At 37.3% G+C, this 26,836-nt stretch overlaps 1 protein-coding gene across 1 annotated transcript; it reads left to right on the plus strand.

Moving 5' to 3' along the window:
• Positions 1-1,094: 1,094 nt before the first annotated feature.
• LOC114481650 (leucine zipper putative tumor suppressor 2 homolog) lies at positions 1,095-26,351 on the plus strand. The gene is made up of 7 exons (XM_028476628.1): positions 1,095-1,316; positions 13,018-13,118; positions 21,421-21,876; positions 22,956-23,489; positions 23,568-23,690; positions 24,054-24,200; positions 25,671-26,351. Exons 3-7 carry the CDS (start codon positions 21,448-21,450, stop codon positions 26,301-26,303), a joined length of 1,866 nt encoding a protein of 621 aa, XP_028332429.1. The 5' UTR covers positions 1,095-1,316; positions 13,018-13,118; positions 21,421-21,447; the 3' UTR covers positions 26,304-26,351.
• The last annotated feature ends 485 nt before the right edge of the window (positions 26,352-26,836 follow it).

A 26,836-nucleotide genomic window follows, 5' to 3' on the forward strand; every position in this document is an offset into this window, starting at 1 on the left:
ATGACAACAGCACCACAAAAAGGTAATAAATAAATACACAAAATTGCTACAGAAATACAAAAATATACAGTGTGCGTGCGCTCGTGTGTGCGTCAAGTGTCAAAACGACAGGAAAAAAAAATATTAAATTCCAGCCTACAAAATAAAAGCATTAAAGTTTACTCAGAATTGTTGCAATAAAACTAAAATGCTCACTCTCATTTCAACGGTAATGATTAGAGTTGATATCAGAGAAGAGTTTTACTGCCTGCAATGTAAATATGAAAAGTTTTATTTATTTATGCCAAAGAAATGTCTGAAGGAATATGAAACAGCCGCTGCACACACAGAAGAAAACTGTAAAAGATGTGAAGGAGACATTATTTGCATCTCTCATTTTTATGGAAGAAAGTCTACATAAAAAAGTTGACCTATGAAATGAAGGAAGCTTTTTCTTCCCACTGTCGCTTATGCTTGTTCATGTCACTTTGTTGGTTATGTTTCTTATTATTACAAAATTTATATTTTCAAAGCGCTTTGAGATTACTTTTGATGTAATTGGCACTATATAAATAAAGTTGAATTTAATTTCATTGTATAGAATAGATAAAAGATTCACTTGTTTAATTGTTTTGCAAAATTTTGGTTTGTCTGTTTAAAAAAAAAAAAAAAAAGAGAGAAATTATGGGGAAAATGCACATATGTATATTATATCTGCCATAGAATTTAATCTGATCCATATGCATATTTGTGAAATATTTTACTGTATTTTAGACATAATGATAATGTGTATATGTTATAATATTCTTGTCTTATACAGTATTTTTTTCTACTTTGCTTGTGTTTTGGAATGTCTGTTCTAGCAATGATTGGATAATTACTTTATCATTTCATTATACCCTTAAAAAAATGACAATAAAGTGTTTTGATTGGATGTAAAACAATCATATTGGTGAAACACTAATTCTTTGTGTCATTTATTAAAAATTCAATATGATATATGGTTTTTGCACACATGTCGGCTAAATATATAAAACGAGAAACCGTTTTGGCAACTCCATGCTTCAGCAGCCTCTGTCTCTTATTTTGAAAGTACTGCTCGGATGCGCTCGTCACTCTTCTTCGTGACTTTTCCCACCCAGCTCTGTTAAACAGTACCAGCTTCTCCTCCTCCGACAGCAAACTCGTCGTTCACGCTGAGAAGAAGGCTAAAAGAGGACTTTGACATGTGCTTTGGGCAATTAATGACGTTTATGAAGAAAACTGTCTCAGAAAGGACAACAAAACTCGGCGTAATCAAGACTTAGTGCAACCAGGTGTTCTGTCTACGGCGCATGGTAGGAATCAACTGAAAGCTATTAATTATGTATCAAGTCAATACTGAAATACGTCATAGTGTTTTGGGTAAATTAGCTACTAATCATGGTAATTGATAGATGTATTACCGTACCTGCCGTAGTTTATGTGGTAATGTTGGTCGACTTTGCTCAGGTGTGTAAAGGAAGGTATAAAAGCAGTTAACGCCTGTCAACATAAAATGTGAGCCTGCAGGTCTGACAAACCGTCTTTTTTATTACTGGAGTTGTTTCTGGTTTGGTAGCTTTAGACACAACGAAGTGGTTCCAACAGTAGTTTTACTCATTTCCTGTTAGAACTTTAGTTCTCCTCATTAATAAACGGTTTCCTGGTCACAGACCTTCATCACTACTTCTGTCTCTGTCAAAATGTGTGTTTTTCAGGCTTAATTTATTATAAGTTAGACTGTGACGACCAGTATATATGGATACACAAATATAAACTAAAATTATTTAGAATGTTCATTTAACATGGAATATTTAGAGGCGGAGCTTATAATATTCACTGATCTGGTTTATACATGTACTATTAGATGTAGATTTCTATGTAGTTTTAGCTTTTCGGTTAATTTCAGTCGTCTTGGAATAGAATTATTTACCTTATGTCTACCTTTTAGTTTAAATAGGTAGACCTTTTTAGAGCGGTCCTGAAGAGCTCCTGACCTGCCTGTTTTTGTGGCTTCCCTCCCCCACCACCACACCCGACTGTAAAGGGTAGCTCTGCAGCACCTCTGCTCTACTGATTTATTTATTATCCAACATATTTAAACAATTTAAATTGGTTTGTTGCTTTTTCATGCTGAATGTGTGCATTGTAATTTAATTTTGTGACGCAATGAGCCGACGTCCTCACAGGCGTTCACAAACTGAAAATGTTATCCTATGTAAGCATTTCACAAACACACAGTTTACGCCCTTTGTATGATCTAGATAATGTGTCAAACTCGAGGCCCTGGGGCCTAATCTGGCCTTTCAGAGCATCCGATTCGGCCCGCAGGAGAAACTGAAAATGACAGAAAACATGAATCATTATGTTAACTACCAAATAATTCTGTTGTAATTTGTCATTGGAAGAACTCTAGATTTTTCCAAAACTCTGCAATTTTTCTCAAATTATTCCACAACCTCTCCCTAAATTAATTGAAAATTGGTCCAAAAAAAAAATCAAATAAATCAAAGGATATTTAAGTATCTTGTTGCTTAGATATTGTTGATGCCTTCCATTCTTTGTCTGATTTATAACTGAAGTGCAAACGTGGGCTCATTAATGTTGAAATTACTAGTTTTCCCACCTAAAACCTGCAACTGGTCTGTATTTGGCTCTTGAACTAAAATGAGTTTGAAACCCCTGATCTAGCTGATAGATATACAGTATGTGTTTTTTTTTCTTCCTCTGGCTGATTGATCATAAATAAGTCTGCAGTGAAACAGCCTGATGTAGGGGGTGCTCATGAGCACAAAGATTCTCCTTTAACTTTACAGCTTCAGATATGATCTGAGTTTGATTAGTAGAGATACATTTATGTTTTATTTTGGTAATGAACACTTTCATTGTTATTGACTTAATATTACTATTATAGACATTAAGAAGAAGTGCCTTCCAGTTCAGGACTTGGCCCAGTTTGTAGGAACAGCGTTGGATTTTACATCCACGTGGTAACACCTCCAAGTGTTGGTTGACCTTTCCCTCGGGTCTGGTGCAGTAATGAATGCTGTGTGTGAATTCTTGGAGCAGTTCTATTTTGACACTTCTCGCTGCGTTTACATCATTAAAGAAAACTGGAATTTCAATTAACTTTTTATTCAATATTATATTTGGTGAATTACATTTCTGTTGATTTCTGACTCCACAGAATCTGCTGAGTCAGTGTTGTAGTTAGTTGGCTACACAAAATGCAGACATACCGTGTTTTATGTTGGAATAAATGCAAAATGTACAATTATTTTGACAGTTCATTCCTTACATTACATAAGGAGTTTAAAAAAAAAATTTCTTCATTTAATGTTGCAGTCCAGCATCAAGTTGGAAACACTTTATAACATTGAGTAGATTTTTTGTATTATAAATTTATTGGATTTTTAAAAATTAAATATTTTTAAGTAAATTTTTTGTTTTTAGAATTCCAAAATGAATTTTACAGCATTTTCAGATTTTTTTTTATATATATATATATGTCTTCAAACTTAGAATTTTGTGTTTGGCTAACTTTGTTTTTAAATAAATATTTGAAATTGTAAAAATACTTTACAATAATATTGCATGGAAGATGCTTAAATCTAGGGCCTTCTAATAATACAGACAAAACGCACAGAATTACTTTCCTAAAACTGTCACTTTTAGTAGTTAGAAAAACGTATTTTAGCATCCCATCTTATCAGCATCAGTTAATTAAAGGTTAGTCATTAGTTTATTAAGGACACAAATTTCCCCAAAACATCATGGGTTCCACTGCTGGAATGATCCCTTCTTTAATGTAAAGTATCACTAAATCAACTCAGTAAACATGACATTAGGAAAAATAAGATTTGTGATGTACTTGATTGAGTTTTTACAACCAACTGGCTGCTAAACAGCACCCAGCAATGGTTATATACCAGCTTACTAATTAAATTACTGTATGATGATACATATGTACATACAGGACACAGTTATGTGATGTGTGACAGTAGATCAGCCACTTGTGTTCTTATCAGATTAAATAAACAGCATCTTTCAAACAAGCTCAACCAGAAAACTTCCAGGCGTGTCCCATTAAAAACAGATTACACCACAGCATGTCAGCACTTGGCTAAACGCTCATGTTATAATAACGTTGCTTCATCTGCCGCCGTACGACCTTGATTGTGACACTGCCAGCAGCTTCTTTAGCTGGGAGTGTCCGCAGGGAAATTTAGTGCATGCAAACATCAACAGAGCACGCTGCAGGTAGCAGACAGGTGGACAAACAGGAAGCTAGTTTAGCCCGTTTAACCCTTCATGTGCCACAAACTCACAAATCCTTTTAACAGCCAAACACAGAGTTTCTCCAACAGAGATTTTTAGAGACTCAAAATTTCCATTTCAAATTTTGCTCGATTTCCATTCATTGGCTTTCACTTGATACCATTACTTGCTGACTAAACTCAACTAGGGTTGGGTATCGGTTGAGGTTTATCTGATACCGGTGCCTACTCGGTAATTTTTAAATGGTTCCAGTGCTTTAAAAAAATTAAACTGCATACATTTTGTAGAAATACAATACCCTTTTAAATTCAGGGCCAAATTGAACACAATATTACCTTAAATAATATATACACACAAAGTAACATTATGGAAATAATAAACAAAAACTTTTAAATAATACTGGAGATGAATATTGTTATCATGATTTTATTTGTCAATAATCATTAATAGCCTTTGTAAAATAAAATAAAAACAATTTCAATATATATTTTAAAGCTATAGGGAGCCATTGAAAAAGAGTTAAAGAGCCACATGTGGCTCCTGAGCCGCAGGTTGCAGTAAACCCCTGAGCTAGCCAATCTGTAGCATTCCGGTGTAAATGCAAAACTGTGCCTGTTAAAGCTTAAGTTCAACATTTTGTTTACAAACACGACTTGTTATGAGCTTCAACAGAAAGTCAGCGTACACTGAGTTGATATGTTGTTGTCACACTTTGAATGGCAACGGTGTTTGCTAGCTTGCCATTAGCTGGCATTAATTTACTAAACTGACCCGAAGAGGAAAGGCTGCTGTGTCATCATCTGTGATGATGTCAACCACACTGAGAGCGGGACTCACTTCAGTTTGTCCGGGGAGGTCGACACTGGCTCTGGCTGTTGACGTGCTTGACTCCGGGTCACGTCGGTTATCAAACACGGTGCATTTGTCGGCTTTTAAGTAAACTCCAATGTGGTCTTTTATCCTCTTGCTTTATGAGCAACCGGTGTGCCGAATCTGATGAGTAGCGGCAATGACGTCACGATCAACGACGGGTGGCGGGGCACCGAAATGTTCGTTCTTATTCGGTCTGGTTACTACCGTTTACGTCGAAACCGGTGCCATATTGGTACCGCGTTTTGGTACCCAACCCTAAACTCAACACAAAAATGTAAATTGAGGTCATTCTTGTTAAAAAGTAATTTTGTTTCAAATCCCGCCAAGTATCAAGAGATTATAACATTTCCTAGCGCCAGATTTAACACGTCCGTCCGTTTGCTACACATCAAACACTGTTTACGAGGAAAAATATGGTGAAAAACCGTAATATTCTACCAAAACATTGACGATTTTCATGTCAAGATTAGAGTTGGGCGATATGGACCAACACTTCCAAGTTAAAGTTTTGCAACCTTAGTTAGAATGTTGTTTTTAATTGTCTTATTTAGACCGGATGCTAATATTTTATCTTTAGGTATGATACACTAAAGAATTTACTGGGGATTTTACAGTAAACACTTGGCAAAAAAGTTGCCAATAAAGAATTGTAAACATCACATTAAATTACTGTACAAACAATTACAGTATATAACAATAATACACTGTAATACACACTCTACAGGGAGAACACAGATTTCCTGTAGTTTTACAATATCTCTGTGTAGAAAATTGATGCTAACTACTGTAATTATTTATTTACCCATGATGCACTGCAGTACACAGTTAAACTTTGTAAAACACAAAAACAAGAAGTTAGTGTATATTCTTACTGTAGAAACTACAGCAATCGGTTACAGTGCAGTGATTTAAAATGACTCCCAATTTCTGGTCAGTTCCAAAAAATAACACCCATGAGAAGTTTATATTTTTGAACATTCCCGAGCTCAAGTTCTCGTGGAAATTCACTGGATATTTTCCGACTCTTTGCAACTATTTACGAGTTTTACTCACTGTAGTATCACGCAGTGGCCATGGTTATATGTTTTTTCATTCGGAATTAGTTATTCTGAATTTAGGTGTTCTGCTTTGTGTTTGCATGGAAATGGTTATTCCCGAATTGAGGTTTACATGGAAAACCGGTTTATTTGGCTTTATTTAATTCCGCTTTAGGTCTGGGGGTTGGGGAGGCTCTGATTGGACAGTGGGGGAACGTGACGTATCACGTCTATCAGGAAAAACAATAATAAAATAAATTGAAAATAGTCTCGGCTGGAGTCCGGGCACGTCATTGCTGCAAGTCGCGCAAGGGCAGAATGACCCGAATTAACTTAAAGTGGAAAAAAGCAAGTTAAGTGATAACAAGAAAGAGGAATTATCTAATTAAAATTGGAATAAACCAGCTACTTCATTCTGATTTAAGTTCAATTTGGAATTAAATTAGCATTAGGAATTAAGTGTTTACATGGTCAGTTTAAAGAGGAATTAACTTTTATTATGCTTTAAAGAGGAATTAAAGCTCCCATGTAAACATGGCCACTGTTAACAACTTAATCAAACTAGTCAATACTCAACGGCACAAGTGCAGTGCTTGATGGTCAGAAGGACACAGGGATTTGTCTTGGACGTTTCAGTGATGTTTTCCATGGTGTTCTTTTGGAATATTGCCCACGATCTCTTCTATTATCTGCGTTTCTTTGAGCTTTGCTACAACGACTGAAACTTTAGAAGACGTGAAAACAATGAGTCTCAGTGGGGAATCGTTGGTGTTTGTCCTCAGACACAAAGGGAGGATTTAGTCTGAGCTCACTCACTGTGTTGACTGTCTGCTGCTTGATTACTACATGTTTAGTTATGTGATGACAAGAGCGCAAATATCTTTCATATTTGGTTATCAACTCAAGTTCTTTTTCAATGTTCAGTTTATTAGAATTAATAGGGTAATTGGATATTTTTTGCTATTTATATTCACATTTTTTGTACATTATTTTAATCTTGGAAGTAAATTGTTTTCCCCCTATTAAATCTGTTTAATTTATTTAAAATTAAGTTATTTATATATTTCTTGGTTAGTTCTAGTGGAGAATATTTTTTAATTTTTTTCAATTTTATAAAAACTACCTTTTACTTTTTGGTTTAACCTGGATTTATTTCGTCTAGTTTTTTTAACTGGATTGAAATTTTAAAAATGTTATTTTTTTAATTTAGTTTTATTTTTGCCTTTTTGATTATCTGTAATGGGAAGAGCACATTTTCACTGTGAAGTGATCAATAAAGTATGTTATTTCATTTTTAATTTTTTTATTATACCCATCTATATTTTCTTCTAAAATAATTAAAAAAATGATTGTTTCTTGAGTTCCTGTCTGGATCTGGGTAGACTTGAATTTTTTAAAAAGGCTTTGTTTTACGGCGTGAATCACTTAGTGTAAAACTGGCAATTAAAGTCTGATTGACGAGTGTTTCATAAACATAAATGTCACTTTGTGCACGCAAAAAAGAAATGACTGCGTGTGTAGTTATGAATCAGCTTCTGTTTTGAGTCATATGTAGTCCTTTCTGTTGTGTCTGGGTGAAGCTGCTTAATAATCTAAAAAGCTGCTAAATTATCTAAGAAGCAGGCTGAATGCTTCACTGCAATACAAAAAAAACAATGGGATTTTTACAGGCAAATGGGGTTGTGTGACATCATTAATCATGTGATTTCAAGATGGTGGAACACAGGCTCTAAAACTGCAAATTAGTGCAATTTATAAAAGATTAAATTAATATGGTGCATAATAATGCGTTTTGTTAGGCATATATCTTCTAATTAGTACATTTCAAAGATTTTAGGCCAGATTTGTAAAAACAGAGGAGGATCCCTTTAAGAAACTTTCCTCCTCCTCCAGGAGATCCTTGCACAGCTGGACCGTGCACATCTGTTTCAGAGCCAGAGGATTAGTTTTCTGAGCTGGGACACATTTTCATTCCTATGTAATCTGTGTTGACCCGATCCTTGGACTTGTTGGTATTTTAAATTAATAACACACTCTCATCGTGTGTGTCAAACTAAGTCTCAAACAGCAATCAGCAATAAAATCATTTTTTTTTTTTTTTTGCCAGAAACAAACCTCTTTGGAGCAAAGAAATAGGTGGAGGTGCTGCCTGTTTGGAGACTTTTTTTAAGTGGGACGACCTCATCCCAGAAATCCTCATTAGGGTATTTCTTTGCTCTGTGTGTGTGTAACTGGCCTGGTTACCTCCAGCTGAGGTGATGAGATGGACGGCGTACAGACGCACTTTCTGCGAGTATTAATAAAAACATGACGTATTTCTGATCACATGGAGGGAGACGATTATGACACAAGTGCAGCTGAGGCTAAAAAAACGCTGTGGGTGGATGAGTGACTGAGAGGTGATGTGTGTGTGTGTGTGTGTGTGTGTGTGTGTGTGTGTGTGTGTGGGATGCACAGACAGGCTGCAGCTGTGTCACATGATTATATAACAGATTGAGAGAATGGAGGTGTGGGAAGCTGCTGGTCCTTTGCTTTGCATGTTGATGTAGTGTGAGGCATCAGGTGATTAAAGGTCAACTTCACTCACCACAAAAACCCCATTTCCCTTTAATTCAGTTGGTCAAATATAATGAACGAATGATACGCTTGAATTAAAACTAACTTTAATGTACTAAGAATTATACCAAACATTTCTGTTGGTAATTTGTTACCGACATTTGAAACACTTTGCTGATTAATGTATTTTGTACATTTAAGTGGCAACTTAAGCGACTTGTAGACTACAGCACATACAGTATATAGAAACCATCCATACTATACACTACAAACTCAATGAGTATATACTGTCTACTATGTACTGTAAATATGATTAGAATGTTGAGCGTTCCCACTGAAGTATACTTCCAAGTTTCCAAAGATGTATTTGGAACCTACGACGACAAAAACCTGAATTACACTGGGGCAAATTATCTGTTGATTCTCCACCTTTGAAAATTTTGAAAACATTTGAAGTGAGAAAGTGACCAAGTAGAATATCAGAATGTGCTCATTTGATCCATAAAACTCACGCACATTTCACAGATTTTCAGAGACCCTCCATTGTGCTACTGACAAAATTTCTGATTAACTTCAAAACAAGAGCCCTATTTACAAAAGCGTTAAACTAATGGAAGACAAGAAGAGATGCTTTTATTTTGAAAAGGGGTTGGTTGATTTTTAACTTGAAGCTGGTCCCAGAACTATTTTACATTCCGCTCGCAATGCATCATGGGGCGGTTGAGTATGACTAGTGTGCCCACCGTGCATACTTAATAAATGTCCCCATATAGTATACATCCGAGTATTTCATACTATCTAATGTGAACATACTACATACTAATTCTGAGGTCAGTTTGAGTAGTACGTTAGTATGAGTAGTACATTAGTATGCCATTTCCAACACAGCCCATATCTGTAGATTTTTCAGTTGGCGTCGCCCCCTAATGAGTGACAATGTGAATTGCATGCTCTATGAATGCATGGTGGTTTCTCACTTATTATAAACTGTAGGAGTGAGTGGAAGGAAACTAGTTAAAGCCTGTTTACGTAACTATTATCCCCTCGTATGCATTTTCCAATAAATAAATAGAAAACTCAAAAGTTTTGAAATGCACCACCTTTTATTTTGAAAATTACACTTCAGAACAGGCCAATATCCTGTGCTAATGTTTACTGTAAAGTCACAAAAATCCCAATCTGAGCTAAATCAGAAAGAAGTAAACGTGGCATCCGTGGATTCAGAAAGTTTGCGTTAAATGACTGCGTTTAGTTCATATCGAAAGGTTTTATGCATCAAATTAACTATTTCATCATGTACAAAGATGTTTTTCTGAGGGAAATGTCAACGAGATCTGGGCGTTGTCTGATGGTTTGAGAGATATGAAAGAATCCATCTTTGTTAATGTGTCACCAAACACACATTCAGTATTTAAATGCCTTACAGAGGCAATGAATCAATCCTCATCTAATCAGTCAAGAAGTAAAGAATACTGCAACGTACAGAGTTAGGTAACTTAGAGTTGTTAGTTTGTGGTCAAATGTTTCCAGTAGAAAGACAATGTTTGTTTGGTGGTAAAGAAACCAAGTCGACCCTTTCCCCTTTAAACGATATTTACCAGCAGGTTGAACAAAGTGGCTCTAACCACATTCCTCCAAAGACAAACACAGAGACTAGAGCACATATGTCAGTGCGTCCCCTTTTTGCCGCAGCACTTCCTCTTTTTCTCAACGGCCTTTGTTCAGGGTGCGTCGGTCCCACCGCCTCACGTGGAAAACCTTATGAACACGACGTTTGGATAATAAACGTGTGTGTGACGACCGTGTTTGGACAGCCAGGGAGAAAGAGGAACACCACCCTACGACTCAACGGTCCACTGGGCCTCTGTTTGTGCACTTATGTGTTCACATGCGTTTGTGTACATATGTGTTAGAGAGCATGGAAAGAACCGGGACTCATTAATTACCCTTCATTAACCTGTCCTTTATAATCAGTAACTACGTGTTCATCAACTTTACCTCTTTTTAACTTTCTTTGATTTGACTTCAATTATCCAATATTTAGCATTTTAAAGACACATATTCATGCTTTCATTGATAACTGATCAAATGACAAATTGGCACCATATAGAATATTAACCTATTCTAGACATCATATGCCACAAGTCTCAAACTTAAGGCCTGGGGGCCAAATCCAGCCCTTTAGAGCATCCAATTCGGCCCGCAGCAGAAAGCAAAAAAAGTCAGAGAAACCATGAATCATTTTGTAAATGACCAACTAATTCAGTTGTAGAAATCTCCAAAATAATACACAAACTCAATGAAACGTCACAATATTAGCAGGGCTCACATTTCCCCCAATGCTTATATTACATGTTGGAAGTCATTTTTAATCTCAAATTGTCAAAAGAACTAAATTATTCCAAAGTCCTGCAATTTTCTTCAAGTTATTCTACAAACTTATCCCAGTTTATATAAAATTGGGTCACAAAATCAAATAAATTTAAAGTTTAGATCCTACAGGGACTGAAATCTGTCACTTATTGCTTTGATATTATCAGTGCCATACATATTTTAAAATGTAGTTGTACGTGGAAGTGCAAACTAGAGCACAATAATGATTACATTTCTATATTTCCCACCTAAAATCTGCAACCCACTTAAGATAAACTGCTCCCTATTAGGCCCCTGAACTAAAATGAGTCATATACTTTTTGTTAAAATAAATATAAAGTATCATTAATTGCAGACTTTTCTTTATTTCTTTATTACATATTCATTTATATACAGAAATAATTGCAGCTATCAGGTTTCAGAAAACATCTCAAGCCGTAGCTGAACTGACTGTTAGTGGTGCGTATACCTAACAGGAGGCAGTAATCTCTAAACTTAGACACTTTCCTGAGTTGGACCTTGTCTGTGCACTACAGCCTGCAGTGCAGTGGACCTCCTTAAGCAAACGCACGTTTCTTTCTGATGCACAGAGCACTGTAGCCTGTTGAACAAGCCGTGGCGTGCATGACTCGCTCTCACTGTGAGGAATGGAGTGGTTTGTCCGTCTGGACCGAGGTTCGTCACACGTGGGAAGCCACAGCGTCTCCATCTGTCTGTTGAATACTCAGTCACACTTTAGAACACACACCACCAACTTTTTTATGTTCATTGATAGAGAACCTTTGTGGACTTGTTCGGGAAGTGAATTTTGTAATTTCCGTCTGATTTTTGTTTCCATCAACTCCATCCAACAGAGAAACAAAGTGATGGAAAGTATTGGCATGTCAGATATCAGCATAAATCTAAATATCAGACATTGCTAGAAAACTAAAAGAAAACTAAAAAAGGCAGAAAGATGGAAGAATTGAAAAGTCCTAGATTTTTTTTATATGTATATATATATTTCAAAGATGATGAAGGAATATGTGAACAAACTGGTTATAAAAGGACAGATAAAATAATAATAATCTATATTTAAATAGCACTTTTCAAAAGCTGCATTTTAAAAGTGCTTTACAGATACAACAATAAAAATCAATGAATGAGTGAATTAAGTGAGAAATTAAAAACAGGAAATATGAGGAAAACGGAACATATAATAACTAGAAAAGCACTCTTTTGGTAGTCAGAAGAACATCACCAAAATGTAATCACCTGTTCCTTGTTCAATTTATTAATTTTCTTGAAAATTTCATCCAAATCCGTTCATAACTTTTCAAGTTATCTTACTAACTGACAGACTAACTGACAGCGTCACACTGCATTAACCTAGCATTAGCATAGCATACAATTCTGAAATCATCACTGTTGATTTTTGGTCACTTTTAACCCATGATATTTCTGGTTAAAACGATGATTTACATCTTTAAATTGACAATATACTATGACCCACATAATGATAAACGTCCTGGATAACAGTGGATATTATTCAGATCAATAAATAAATATGGTTATCACAGATTCATAGAACAATAGACCATCATTTTGCTGACTTTATGGACGGACCACTGGACTAAGGGAATCTCATAAATCCTCTCAGACAGGGAAGGCAACGACTCGTGAGGTTTACACGTTACTTTAACATTTGTTTTGGTTCAGTTGTTGACGTGGAAATTCCCGTTCAGAATGCAGACTTTGTGTCGTCATGACTCAGATTTTCCTCTTTCTCACTGACTTCCATTAACAAACTTGTCACGTTTCAGGTTTTTCCAACTCTGTGTGGAGGTGGTCGTCTCTCCGTTTTCTCCCCTGATGATTCAACAACTGTATTTTTTTCATTTTTCCCTTTTTGGTCTGGCAGAACAGAGAGAGGCAAACGGAGCTTGAGAAACTGCGATGCTCATCCGACCAATTCCACTTTTCCCGAGGCCTCTGAAGCTGAAGACAAGGCGTCAGTGACGGGTAGGAGACTTTTAAGGTAGAAAATGTCAATCTTTAGATAGATAATATACGGTTTTATTTCAAACAAATGCAATAATTCAAGAAACAATATTACAACGAACAAAGGATTTGATGCCGATGGCTTTCCTCCAGGAAAAACCAAAAACAAATCAATAATTGCATATATTACTGCATACACATACTTTTTGTGTTTGAAAGGGAGTAGGTGGAAGTATAAATGTATTAGTCCCACCCCTTTTCCTACATTACAGTAACATATCAGAATCAGAAATACTTTTTTATCCCAGGGGAAAATGACTTGTTACAGAGGCTTAAGAATGAACCAAATAAAAAAAAAAAGAAACACTAAATAAAAAAGAAAGAAAAACGTCCATAATTAAGTAAAATACACATTACAGTATAAAATAAGATAAATAATAATACAAATGTACAAATATAATACATATACAGTATATACCACAATCAAAGCTGTCAGGTTACGGTGATGAATTACACACTCAAAATTGTCAGACGTTTTCTTTTCAATTGCTTGATATTTGTACACTATTCCACATACTGAAACACAAAATATTTACTTTTTGCAATAAAATTTAACAGAATTACAGTTCAATCATCTATAACTTATCACAAATCCAGTGCAAATAACTAACACTAATCCTGTGAGCACTTTATCACTGTTTTAAATGAGTGGTTTTATACCGTTTTACTGTGTTTTTCTGCTTTTGTTTTTAAAGCCTAAAGTCGAGCCTTGTGTGAAAAATGTCATCATTGTATGTATGAAGGATAATAAAACTATATCTATCTAGTTGTCCACACACTCAGACCTAAAATTTATTTTACTTTTCAGTTTGTATTAAACCCCTTCCCTCTCAATAAAGAGCTTTTGAATGTTTTCTGGTAATAATTTATTCTTGGCCTTAAACACAACTTGAATTGTTTAAAAAATAACTAATCAAATTTGAGGAACTTTGACTTGAGGAACAATGGATTAATTTGATCCAAATATCTAGCGTTATGTATATAGGGTATTGCTCTCTTTTGAAGTTGTATTTCCCCAAACGTGTGTGCAGTGTGTGAGATATGGCTGTACCAGTGAACAGTAATTAAATATACAGTGGTCTTTATGGTTGACATGTAGGATTGGTTTGACGTTGGTTCATGCTTCATTTCTCCTTTGTAAGAGTTGGCCACAGATTCAAATGGTGGATCAGGTATTGCTGTAATTCCCAAGCTGGAGTGGTAAGGTTAATCTCTTTGGCACATTATACAGTAAATCACAGTTAAGTGGAGTCACGGCCAAGTCGCTACAGCCAGATCATTTGTCAGGATTTATGTGGACTTAGCGAGAGATGTTTTATTTTCAATCTACAGACATTTCTAGAACTGATGGATTACAACGTTACCACCGCTGAATGGATGCATACGCTTAGTTTCTGGGATTTCTCCGTCCTCTGTTGGTGTGTCTGAGATTAAGATTGAGTTGTTGCAGCATGAACACATGATGTTTGGACTGGTTTTCAACTGGGTTGGTTCTTTGGTGAAACAAGGTGGCAGAGGAGCAGTATGTGTGTGTGTCAGAAAAGAGGTTGGACTAATGAGGAGGAGGGGGAGGGGGAAGGGTGAAGGGCCAGGGAGGGGGACTGCTCTCATTCACACAAGGAGCATTACAGCCGTTTCCTTTTATTGGAGAGAGTTACGGAGGAAAGTGAGGAAAGTTTCCCTCTCTGGGGTTTTTTGGACAGGACGAGACGTCATGGAATGAAGTTTCAGACTCAGATCAGCCATGGAGGAAATAAACCAGGGTAAGAAACTCTAGACAGAACATAGAGGAGTTAAAGGAATCTTACATGGGTTTATCTTTGTGTATCTGTCCACTGATGGTTGTTATTCTGTGGACTGAGTCATGATGTGATGCTCTGTTTTTCACCATAATAATGAATTAAAGACGCACCAGGCAGTTTGTATCTAGTTTTATTAATTAATAATAAGTGTGATAGAACTTTAAATGGCTTCTGATTTACATACTGATGATAGGGGATAATAAAAGTTGACCTTAAAGAGCAAACACACATGCATTCACTTTGATCGTTAATTTAGATAACAACCCAACATAGTTTTGACAAATCTAGAATCATCCTGACAAACTCCTGGTGATACATTACTGTGCTGCATCTCTGTTCACTATGTGCATTCTAAAGCGGTTAGGTTAGGGTGTCCAAACCTGGTGCTGTGTTAGAACTGTACCACCTAACGTACTGTACACTACAAACTCCATGAGTAAATACTGTCTACTCTATACAATGTATGATTAGGATGATGAACGTTAGTACTACGTTAGTATGACATTTTCAACACAGCCAGTCACTGTCGGGACAGAGTTCAGCATGTCCAGAAACACAAACTACAAAACTACAGCCCCCATGATCCTTTGCTCTTTTCTGAACTGAAGTTTAATAGCAAAGTAAATAAAGTATCTCAAATGTAGCGACAGCATTCATTACCTGTTTGTTTTAGAAAGAAGTGACACCTTTTCTGTTGGCTCAATGTTTAATCACATTTATCACTACAACCGTCCCAGTATATTATAATGGGCTTTTGTTTGGTACCAGGAAAAAGTTTCTAAGGAGTAGAGAGACGGGTAGTTGTTGTAAAAGATAATGCAAGTAGATTAGGGCTGGGAGATATATCGAGATTCAAGATATATCAAGTTTTCTATTTTGGCGATATAGAAAATTACAATATTGCCTATATTGATATGTTAATAATTTTTTTATAGCTTATGTATTAAAATACTGGTTTTAGGAGTCGCTGCTTTCACTATTTCTCAGAACAGCTTCTCCGAACCCAGACCTTCCCCTAAACAAAGCACACTGCAGAACTCACTCGCACGTGCTGTCCCTTAGAGCAGTGTGTCTCAAACGGGGGTACGTGTTCCCTTATGGATAAGCGATGGTACTACAGGGGGTTCATAATGTTTATTTTTGGTTTAAAATGATAATGACGGAAATGATCTTGATTAGAACATGAACTGAAAATACAAGGGGTGTGGCAGGAGATGACTGGAAATGATCAAAACTATAGAAATAATAATTTCAATAGGCACTAAATACTGTTTCATTCCACTTATTTACAAATTGAGATTATTTAAAATCACTCATTCATTCCATCATTATGCTCTATAGTTGTTTTTTTATAGAATTCAGAGCAAAATTTTGTAGTCGGACAAAAGGGGGTACTTGGATTCAGAAATAAGAGGATGGAGGTACTTAAGCCCAAAAAGTTTGAGAACCACTGCCTTAGTGGAGAAAAAAGACTAAAGTAGCACATATTGTGCAGTTGTTTGTTAATAAATGTGTCTGTGAGGTGTTATTATACATCAGCAAATTTAACCCAGAATTGTGGTCAGATTCTGGTCAGACTTTGAGTTAAAAATATCTAATTTTATATCGTGTATCACCATTTTGAGAACAAATATAGAGATATAAGTCTAGGTCCATACCACCCGGCCCAGGTAGATGTGTTTTGAATTGTTTTAGATTTGTCAGAGAAGATAAGCAGGTGCAGATGAGTTTGAGCTGCGTGAACGTGGAGTTTGTGGATCTCAGACTCATTTGTTAGTTCCATCATGAAGGACGTTGTTCCCATTTGAAACCTGACACTCCCTCTGCTTCCTTTTCTTTAACCCTTTACACATTCTGTCAGTCACCTGCTCTCTGTGTTCTGTGTCTGTTGGGTCACTTGTCCTCTTTACCCAGCGTAGGGCACATTTTTATTTTTAGACACAGTCACAGCCTCAGAGGTGTGTGTGTGTGTGGTGTGGCTCTAACAAAGAGGGATTTAACGCGGCTCTCTTTCAGTCCTTCTTAAAGCTGGTTTGTGTGACATTACAGTTATGAAGGGCAGGTCCTGTAAAGCCTGGGCTCGATGGGTTTTGAAAGGGCCTCTGTTGCACTGATTGGTTATAAAAAATATTGATTTATATATATTTTAATTTCATTGGGCAATTTAAGTTAAAATTTCACCTTGGTTTTCTTTGAAGACCCTAGTTTCCTCCCTCTACGTGTGACCAGGACAGGCTGATGATGCTTCTCTGGTTTTTCTGTAAAACTGTCAGCGTTGAGCTTGTGTTGTGACAACAAACACAGGCTGAGTGAACACATTAAAACCTTCAAGAGGCCAAAGCGGTCAGAATCAGCTGACATGTCAAACTCTGTGGGGGGAGGGTACGTTGCTGCTTTGGTCAGTGGATTTTCCATTCACAAAAAGATGTTAAACTAAATTATTAGTAATTTGATTTGATTTTAAATTTCAAAAATTATGAACTGTTCTTCCACAGTTCTGTAATAATGACCTAAAATTCAGGAAAATAGTCACATGATGGTGTAACTGTTGCTAAAATGCTGATTAGATTTTACTTTAGGGCAGACATGGGCAACTGCATGTGGACCCCAAAATAAACAAAAAATACACAAAAATTCAGAAAAGGGAAAAAAAAATACATTTACACTAAAAACGCACAATGACTACAAATATGCACAAAAATAACTGAAAAATACAGAAAATGACGAAAATATTCAAAATGGCACCTGAAATGCACAAAGCGACATCAAAAAGACAAAATAACAACAAAAATACACAGGTTGGTTTATAACCCCTGCCTTAACCTAACCACTTTAGACTGCACATGGTGAACAGAGATGCAGCACAGTCGTGTGTTGCCATGAGTTTGTCAGGATTATTCTAGACTTGTCAAAATCTAAATTATCCCAGGTTGTAAATAAGCCATTTAACGTTCTATCACACTCATTAATTAATAAAACTCTGTAAACTGCTTGGTGCGTCTTTTTTCAACATTGTGAAAAACAGAGCAAAATGGTATTAAAAAGATGTGCACAAACGCTTTGTTGTTTCCCATATTAATGCTCAGATTGGTCATTTTAAATGCTGACATAAATGTTGATAATGTGGCCTCATTGTGATTCAAGTTTGCCTTCTCTGCTTTAGGGTGTAGTTGTCCTATCATTTCTGTTTTATTTACTTAAAGTTGCTAAAATATTCAAACTTATGAAGTGTTTCTCGGTCAGTCGGGATATTGCTCGTCCTCCTGCTGACATAAATCATCCACTTCATTATGTGCCAACGTGTATTCATCTCCAATTAGAGCCACCGGGGGCTCTGTGGACGCCTGTCAGACCTATAGAGCCACACAAAGCTTTAAGATACTAAGGAGGGGGTCCCTGCCTGTCATACCCATGACCCCCCCATCCCCTTTCTAATGAAATGTTTAAGGTCCTTGTTACTATGACGACCAAAAAGTAGGAAACTAGCACTGAAAGAATATGGAGCTCCTGTGCATTTAAAAAGGGATTAAAGCTCATTCTCTCTCATGTGGAGACACTTTGGTCCTCCAATGAAATAAAGCGTTCAAAGTGCCTTTGACGAGAGGCCCCTGAATGTCCTCAGAGTGGCTCGTTTATAATAAAAACTAAAGTTTAGGAACCTAAAATACATATTTTAATAATGATGTTTGAAGCAAACTAAGGATTCCACTGTAATTTGAGTTATACTTCCTTGTTGTGACGGTTAACACCCTCCACCTCTCAGACAGGATTATGGGTAATAAACATCGTCGTGGACTAATTAGCTTTACTCTGCACAGAGAAATCATGAGCGATTAAACCAACTAGTTGTGCTGGCCGGGAACGTTAATGTAGCACATGTTGACCCCCCAAACTCCCACCCCCACCAGCTCACCTGCTGTCATTTACTGATAGTGTTTAAAGTGCAAGGAGTTAAAAGTGATTTAACAAAGCCAAACAGTTGATTAATTGAAGAAATGGTTAAAAAGACGAGTTGATATTGTTGTGGACAGAGTTGAGAGCAATAGCCTCTGATACCTGTGACCCCAAAAATACATAAAATAACTCCTGTTAATAACTGCACAAAATGACTCCAAAAGAAATTCACGATATATCTCCAAAACGGCAAACAACACACAAAATTACAAAAAAATTACTTCTCTAAACCGCACAAAACTGCAACAAAAAGACAAACTTATTCTGAAAATGCACAAAATGATTAAAAAACCCCCCACAAAATTATTCCAAAAAACGCACAAGATTACTTCAAAATTGTACAAAATGACGCCAATACTGCACAAAACGGCATCAATAACACAGAAATGCACAAAATGACTCCTAAAACTGCATCAAAAACATAAAAATTACTTCGAAATGCACAAAATGACAACGAAAAATACACAAAAATGACAGGGGTAAATATACAACAAAACAAAACTCTAGTTCCTGTATTAATGTGCAGATTGATCATTGTTGTAAATCAAAATCAGAAATATTTTATTTATCCCAGGAGGAAATTACTTGAATTACAGAGGCTCAAGAAATATTACAAATAAAAAGAATAAACACTAAACAAAAAAAGAAAGAGAAAGACATACGGAATTAGGAAAGGCTGTTAATTAAGTGCACACATTAGAGTAGAAAAGATCAAATAAGTTAATAATACAAATGTACAGATATAATACAGATATATACAACAATCAAAGCTGTCGGGTTACAGTGATGAAATGCATACATTCATTCTAAAGATGTGGCCCTTGGATCACACAATCGCATTTTGTGGCCCCTGCCGTGATAAGTTGTTTTGTTCCTTGGTTTCTCTGTGTGTTTTACTGTGTTTCTCTGTGTGAACCTGTAGTTGTGACCAGCACCACGCGTTGCTCTGTGTTACCTCTAATGAGTTGAAACAGGGATCAGCCAGAATCTGTAGGTGTTAATTAATGCGTCGTAATTGCAGTGAAATCTCTGTAGTAACCTTAGAATGACGAGGTTTCTATAGGGGTAGTTTGCTTTGGCAGAAGGTGATCTCACAGGTGAAGATGACACTTTTTGTTCTTTAAAAATCAGGAATCTTTGAGTTTTCCTCTCATTGCAGGACATTTTCCAGAATATTCCTCCTCTCTGAGACTTTATTTCCACTGAGGAGCCGTTATTGTCTTTGAGGCTGATGAGATCTGTGCAGAGTGTCTTTGTTGCTGTCGAGCCATTTCATGATGTGTATGAAAAGAGAGGCTCTCTGTGCTCGGTGCCTCACGCCTTCCAGCTCCGTCTGCACCGCTTGAATAGATTTAATAAATAAGCTCGTGTGTGCGTGCGCGCGTGTGTGGTCGCTGAAGGTTTCAGGTTGTTGTATGTCGTCCCTTTTAGGGGTTTTATTGTAAAATTCACCCAAAAGTGTCCAAATGGCAGAGATGTAGAGTACTGATATATCCTCCTCAAATAGAAGTACTGGTACTGGATTGAAACAGTACAAGTAAAAAGTAGCCCCGCATGTTTATTATTGGTAATAAATCATGCCACGGTTCCCTTGCAGTAAACATCTCATGTAGAAACTTAAAAAGGAAGAGAGCAAATCCTACACAATTAGAACTTATATATGTATTTGTATAAAATAAAAAGTTTGTCAAAATGTGCTATTCTTTAAAAAAACAAAAAAATACAAATTTACACCAATAAATTCAATTCAAAATAAAAAACATTGTCAGACTTTAGGTATAGCTACATTTATGAACTCTAAAACTGAGAAAGTAACAAGCAATATCCGTTTTAAAACAACGGTTGGGTGTAGAAATGTGACAAATTACTTGAATCATTTTAAAACATACTGAGTACAGTACAAGTACAATTACTTATTTAGAAATATACTCAAAAGTACAAGTACCCCTAAAAGCAACTCAATTACAGTAACAATAGGAAGATGGAAAAGTTTGGGAACTGATTTATGTCTCAAATCTACGTAAAAATGACAGCGTTTGGACGGAATATTAAAGACTAAGTTTCTGAAAAGTTGTTTTATTGCATCAGTGCTAATCAGGGTTGGAGTCAGTTAGAATTGTAATTGATAATTAATTACAATTGTGGTGTAATTGTAATTTAAAGAATCTGTTGCTGTCGTAATCATAATTCAATTGTAATTGAGTTAATTTCATAGACTTTGTAATTGTAATTGCCATGAAAATTATATAAAAATTGTCAATTATAATTTAACGCAAAACTGGGGAACCATGTTACAGTTCTACACATATGTAGTTAATTATTAAAATGTTTCATATCAAGCTTTCCTACATTTGACCATTTTTAAAATATTAAAAGCTATATTTTCATTGATGAGGAAGCCTAACAAGGTAACCAATATGCTGGTAACTGTAATTGTAATTAAACATGGATAATTGACAACGCATTCGTATCTCTGGTGCTAATAATAAGTTGTGTCCCCCCCTTAGATCGATCGGCCCCATCGGTCTGCCACCATGGCCCTAGTTCAGGCCCCGCCTCTGTCTGAGACCCACAACCCCGGCCTAGGGACACTAAGGCAACACCAGCCCGGCTCTCCTCCCCCGGTTTCTGAAACCATGGGCTCCGGCGGAAGCTTCATCACGACCCACGCCGGCCTCTACGCCGACCCCCAGCCGGGGCCCCGGGGCCGACGCCCCACGCAAGGATCTGAGCACGGCGTCCCTCAGACCAAGAGCCAAACATCCACATCCATCAGAGGCCTGGAGAACGGCAATGGGAACTACAGCTACCTGAGCGAGGACTACGTGGACGACTGGAACGACAACCACGTGATGGTCGGACACCTGAGGAGCGACACCGACCAGGTGGAAACACTGGGAATCAATGGGAACGTTGGCTGTGCTCCTCCTAAACTCATCCCAGTGTCTGGAAAACTGGAGAAGGTGAGTTTGGATGAGTCATTATTTACTATTCATTTACACCAGAAAACTCTGAGAACTTCCTGTACAGCTGAGGCAGGGTTCCCGCGGATCCTTAAAAAGTCTCAAAAGGCATTCAATTAATTAATCTAAAAAGAATGCCTTTATCATAGTTTCTATTTTTATTTCCATCATAATATTCATGCAAACCTTGCCCGATGATGTCCCTTTTATGAAATGTAATGCGTTAAAAATCCTTATACGTCATTGACCCACAAATGTAATCAAATATGTTTAGTACAGGTAAATATCATAAATATTTAAAATAACATGAACTTTATTTATTCAAAAAATGTTTAATATTTTGCTTTGACAGACATTGCTTTAATTTCTAAAACGTATTTATTACCTTTGATCATATTTAATTAGTGTTTATTGTCATCTGCACAGTAAAGAAACATGTTTCCCAGCACAGTGAAATTCCTACTTTGCTGTCCACACTGGAGGCCACAAAAAAACAGAACAAAACCAAACAAAAAGACAAAAGTATAAGAACAATAATTATATGTAATATTATGCACTAATGGTTATTATAAAGGGTTCATTTTGATATTTTATCAAACAAAATAGACACAAATATTGTTTGTGTTTTATTTTATATCTTTCCATGTGTTTCAAACAAATATTTCTATTGTTTTAATTTACTTTTAAATGTTATTCTTTATGGGTTTTCCTTTAGAGCATTTTTTTTACTTTTCCTTCTTCACACTTGATATGATTTTATTTTGAAATTCATAGTCATTTTTTCGGCAAATTATAAAATTAATGTATATTATGTTTTTATACAGACGTGGACAAATTGTTGTCATCCTTCTGTCAAAGAAAGAAAAGTCCACGATGACAAAAATGATAATAAATAATATTTTATTAAACATCAAATGTTGCTTTTGAGGTTTAAACAAAATCATTCAGATGAACAAATGTGTTGATTTTGTCCATGTTTGTCTTTATTTTCTCAGTAAAATGTGATGAGGACAGACTCAGACTGACTAATGTGTTGTTTTCTTACTTTTAATATATTTTAAATGTTTCCTACTTTGTAGAACATGGAGAAGTCGGTGCTAAGACCCACTGCCTTCAAACCAGTGGTTCCTAAAAGCCGCTCCTCTGTGCAGTACCTCTCCCCTCGTCATGGTGCCAAAGTCACTGAAAACCAAAACAACCTGAACCTGCTAAGTCCCACCCACAGAGAGTTTTCCCCCTCCCACTCAGAGAAGCACAGCTCCTACAGCAGTGGACGGAACCTCTCTCTCAGCGACTCTGGTCGAAACTCCCTCTCTAGTTTGACGCCGTACAGCAGCACCACAGAGAACACCGCCCTCCACCTGGAGACCATGAAGGTCTCTCAGCCAATCAGCACGCACGGACACTCCAACTCAGACAGCGGGCGCTCGTCTTCTAGTAAGAGCACGGGGGCGGGGTCACTGAGTGGGCGGGGCTCCAGTGGTCGGTCCCCCGGCCCCTCGGAGGGATACGAAGGCGTGGTCAAGGACCTGGAGGACAAACTGAAGGAACGAGAGCTGGAGCTGCAGCAACTCAGAGAGAACCTGGATGATAACGAAGCTGCCATCTGTCAGGTGAGGAGGAAAGGCTATGTTTCGTGGGGCTTGTTTTGGAGGCTGCGATGTTTGACCCTTTGATTGTCTGACTCTAAGGTTTACGAGGAGAAGCAGAAGCGTTTTGAGCTGGAGTTGGAGGAGCTGAGGCAGAGCTGTGCCACCAGGATGCAGAACGCAGCACAGAAGTCTCAGAGGGCTCAGCAGGTGCTGCAGCTGCAGGTAAAAAGTGACCCACTGACACCGTACTATACACTACAAACTCAGTGTGAGTAAGATGATGAGTGTTCTCACTGAAGTATACTTCCAAGTTACCCAAGATGCATTTGGAACCTTCAACGACAAAAACCTGAAGCACACTGAGGCTAAATATCTCCACCTTTGAAAGTTCTGAAAACATTTTAAGTAGAATATCAACATGTGCTCATTTGATCCATAAAACTCACGTATACACTCATCATCCTAATCATATTTATAATATATAGTAGACAGTGTATAGTCATTGAGTTTGTAGTGTATTAGTACAGAGTGTGACATTTCCAACACAGCCTCTGATTCAGATTATTTCACGCCTCATTGCTGCAGGTTTTTCAGCTGCAACAGGAGAAGAAGAAACTCCAGGAGGATTTCTCTCAGCTTCTGGTTGAAAGGGAGCAGCTGGAGGAACGCTGCAGCTCCTACGAGCACGAGAAGGTCCAGCTAGGACCAAGACTGGAGGAGACGGAATGGGAGGTGAGGACAGGAAATGGGAACTAATAATTACAGTTTAAAGGAATTCTTCACTGTTTGTACAAATGTGGCCTAAAAACTTTGAAATGTACTTACCTAAAAAAAAAAATTATTATGGACCATATTCATTTTATTAACTTTAAAAAAAAAAAATGGGGCTACTTTACAATTTTAGAGCCTGTGTTCCTCCATCTTGAAATCACGTGATTGTGATCGATGCCCCATTTGCCTGTAAACATCCCATTGTTTGCTATTGGAGTGAAACAATCAGCATGTTTTTTTTTTTACATCATTTAGCAGATTTTAGGTCAAAATGACAATTCGTGCTGCCTTTGGTTGCTCTAAATAATCAGGAAATGTTAAAGATGTCGCTGTAAACCTCTTGTTTACTGAGAGAATAAAAACAGATGTCATCCGAAAAAAAAATCTGTGACCGCAGGGGGCAGACAGTTCCCTGACAGTGCTCTGATGATGAAGTTATTAAGTGAATCACGGACTTGCACCCAAAAATGGCTTCTATCCTCAGGGTTTGTCTTTTCACACATTACTTGCTTCACTTCAGCCATCGGAGCATCAGCTGCACACTGTTTAAGGGAGGGTAAAGGTCCATTTGGAGAGCTTCTCTTCTCTGCTTCATTGTCTACTACAAAACAGAAGAGTTGGAACTGTCGCCCCCTGCGGTCATAGATTATCTCTGGTCACAACTGTTTTTATCTTCTTTCCGTCAACAAAAGAGCATTACATCGACATCTTTAACTTTTCCTGATTATTTAGAACAACCAAAAGCAGCACAAGTTGTCATTTTGATTGAAAACGCTGCTGAATGTTTAAACAAATTTTGCCAGATCGCTTTTTGCCCTGTTCACATTGACATTGTAAGCATCGGTTAACAAAAATTGAGTCAATCTATGCACATTTAGGGGTGGCACACTTTTTCACATTTTCAGGAATAGTGTTTGAACTGTTCCACTGATTTAGTATAAATACAGAGAGAATTATTAATCACCATACTTACCTTTATATTGTCAAAGTTTCTGATATGTGTGAAAGTCACGCATTCTTTGGTTGCACAATAAAAATTGTGCAAGCGCGCCACCCTTTACGAACATTATATTGGCTCAATTTTTGGTACAGATGTTCAAAATATCAATAGGAAGAAGGCAAAATGCGGAAAACTTCTTTTTTTTTAATACCATTATATTGTGAACCACCCTAATGTTTACAGGCAAATGGGGCCATATGACATCAATCACCTGATTTCAAGATGGCAGAACACAGGCTCTAAAACTGTAAAGTTTTAGAGCCTGTGTTCTAAAACTAAAGTAAAGATCTACTAATAAGGACATTTCAAAAATTTTAGGCCACATTTGTAAAAACAGTGAAGGATCCCTTTAAGAACTATAAATGATTGTTCTTTGAGTTGTGTAATTGTGTAACCGGTCTGATTTGTGCCGACTCTTTCTCCGTCCTCAGGTGTGTCAGAAGTCAGGTGAGATCTCGTTGCTGAAGCAGCAGCTAAAGGAGGTCCAGAATGAGTTGTCTCAGCGTGTTGGAGACGTGGTGTCGCTACGAGGGCAGCTCAGAGACGCTCGGGGTGAGCTTGCTAACACACAGGCACAGCTGCAGGAGGCCAATGGCCACGTCCGCACACGGACTCTGGAGCTGGAGGTCTGTGAAAATGAACTCCAGCGACGCAAGAGCGAGGCGGAGCTGCTTAGAGAGAAAATGGGACGCCTCGAGGCTGAACTGGCCAATAAGGGCCCGGGAAACAGACAATGTCAAGTGTTCCAGGAAGCACAGGAGAAAGAGGAGGAGGACCAGGACGAGATGGAGAGGATGAGGGCACAGCTGGCGTACGAGCGTCAGAGGGCGGAGCAGCAGACGGGCGTCTTCGAGGAGGAGAGGAGGGTGTGGCGGGAGGAGAAGGACAAGGTGATCCGCTACCAGCAGCAGCTGCAGGAGAATTATGTACAGATGTACCGCAGGAACAAGGAGCTGGAGCTGATGCTGCAGGAGCTCAGCCTGGAGCTGGAGGAGAGCAGGGAGGACGACGAGGGAAGCGGCAACGAGATCAACTTTGATGAGGTCGCGGCAACGGAAATTTGATCCTCAGCATTGCACTAAAGTCAGTAAAAATAGTTCCCTGATCACTTCCTCCTCTTCGTCAAACGAACCCAGCAGGGAAGGAGGAATCACAGCCGACACGGCTGTGATTCCTCCTTCCCTGCTGGGTTCGTTTGACACATAGTCATCAAAGCAGGCGTCAACGCCATGAAAGTTTAAATCATGGAAAAACAGCTGAGTATATGATTCAACATCACAAGTTCTGTCACTGAATGTATTTAATTATTTTTTTTTAATCAACAGTTGAAGCAAAGGAGACGTCGTCAACACTTGTAAAAAGTTGCGCTTGTTAAATTAAACAATAACTTTTTTGCAACATTTAGCAACAAACCATGTTTAAAAACGTATGAATTTTTTTGTTACTTGTGACCAGATTTATCGCAATATTTGTGAAATTTGCGATATTTTTTTTTCTGGTAAAAATAAAATATCAATGTTAAATATAAAGTAGAAATTTAAGTGTTAAATCTAAATGTCATGGGTGAAACTGAATATTAAGCTAATATACAAATTCA

The sequence above is a fragment of the Gouania willdenowi genome, chromosome 19 (assembly GCF_900634775.1).
Source record: "Gouania willdenowi chromosome 19, fGouWil2.1, whole genome shotgun sequence".
NCBI lineage: Eukaryota > Metazoa > Chordata > Actinopteri > Blenniiformes > Gobiesocidae > Gouania > Gouania willdenowi.

What these genes read in the sequence shown, in the direction of transcription:
- LOC114481650 (XM_028476628.1), top strand. Translation starts at nt 21,448, where the DNA reads ATGGCCCTAGTTCAGGCCCCGCCTCTGTCTGAGACCCACAACCCCGGC. An exon ending in TGTCTGGAAAACTGGAGAAG is followed by an intron (nt 21,877 to 22,955) that starts GTGAGTTTGGAT and finishes CCTACTTTGTAG; the next exon opens with AACATGGAGAAGTCGGTGCT. An exon ending in AGCAGGTGCTGCAGCTGCAG is followed by an intron (nt 23,691 to 24,053) that starts GTAAAAAGTGAC and finishes TCATTGCTGCAG; the next exon opens with GTTTTTCAGCTGCAACAGGA.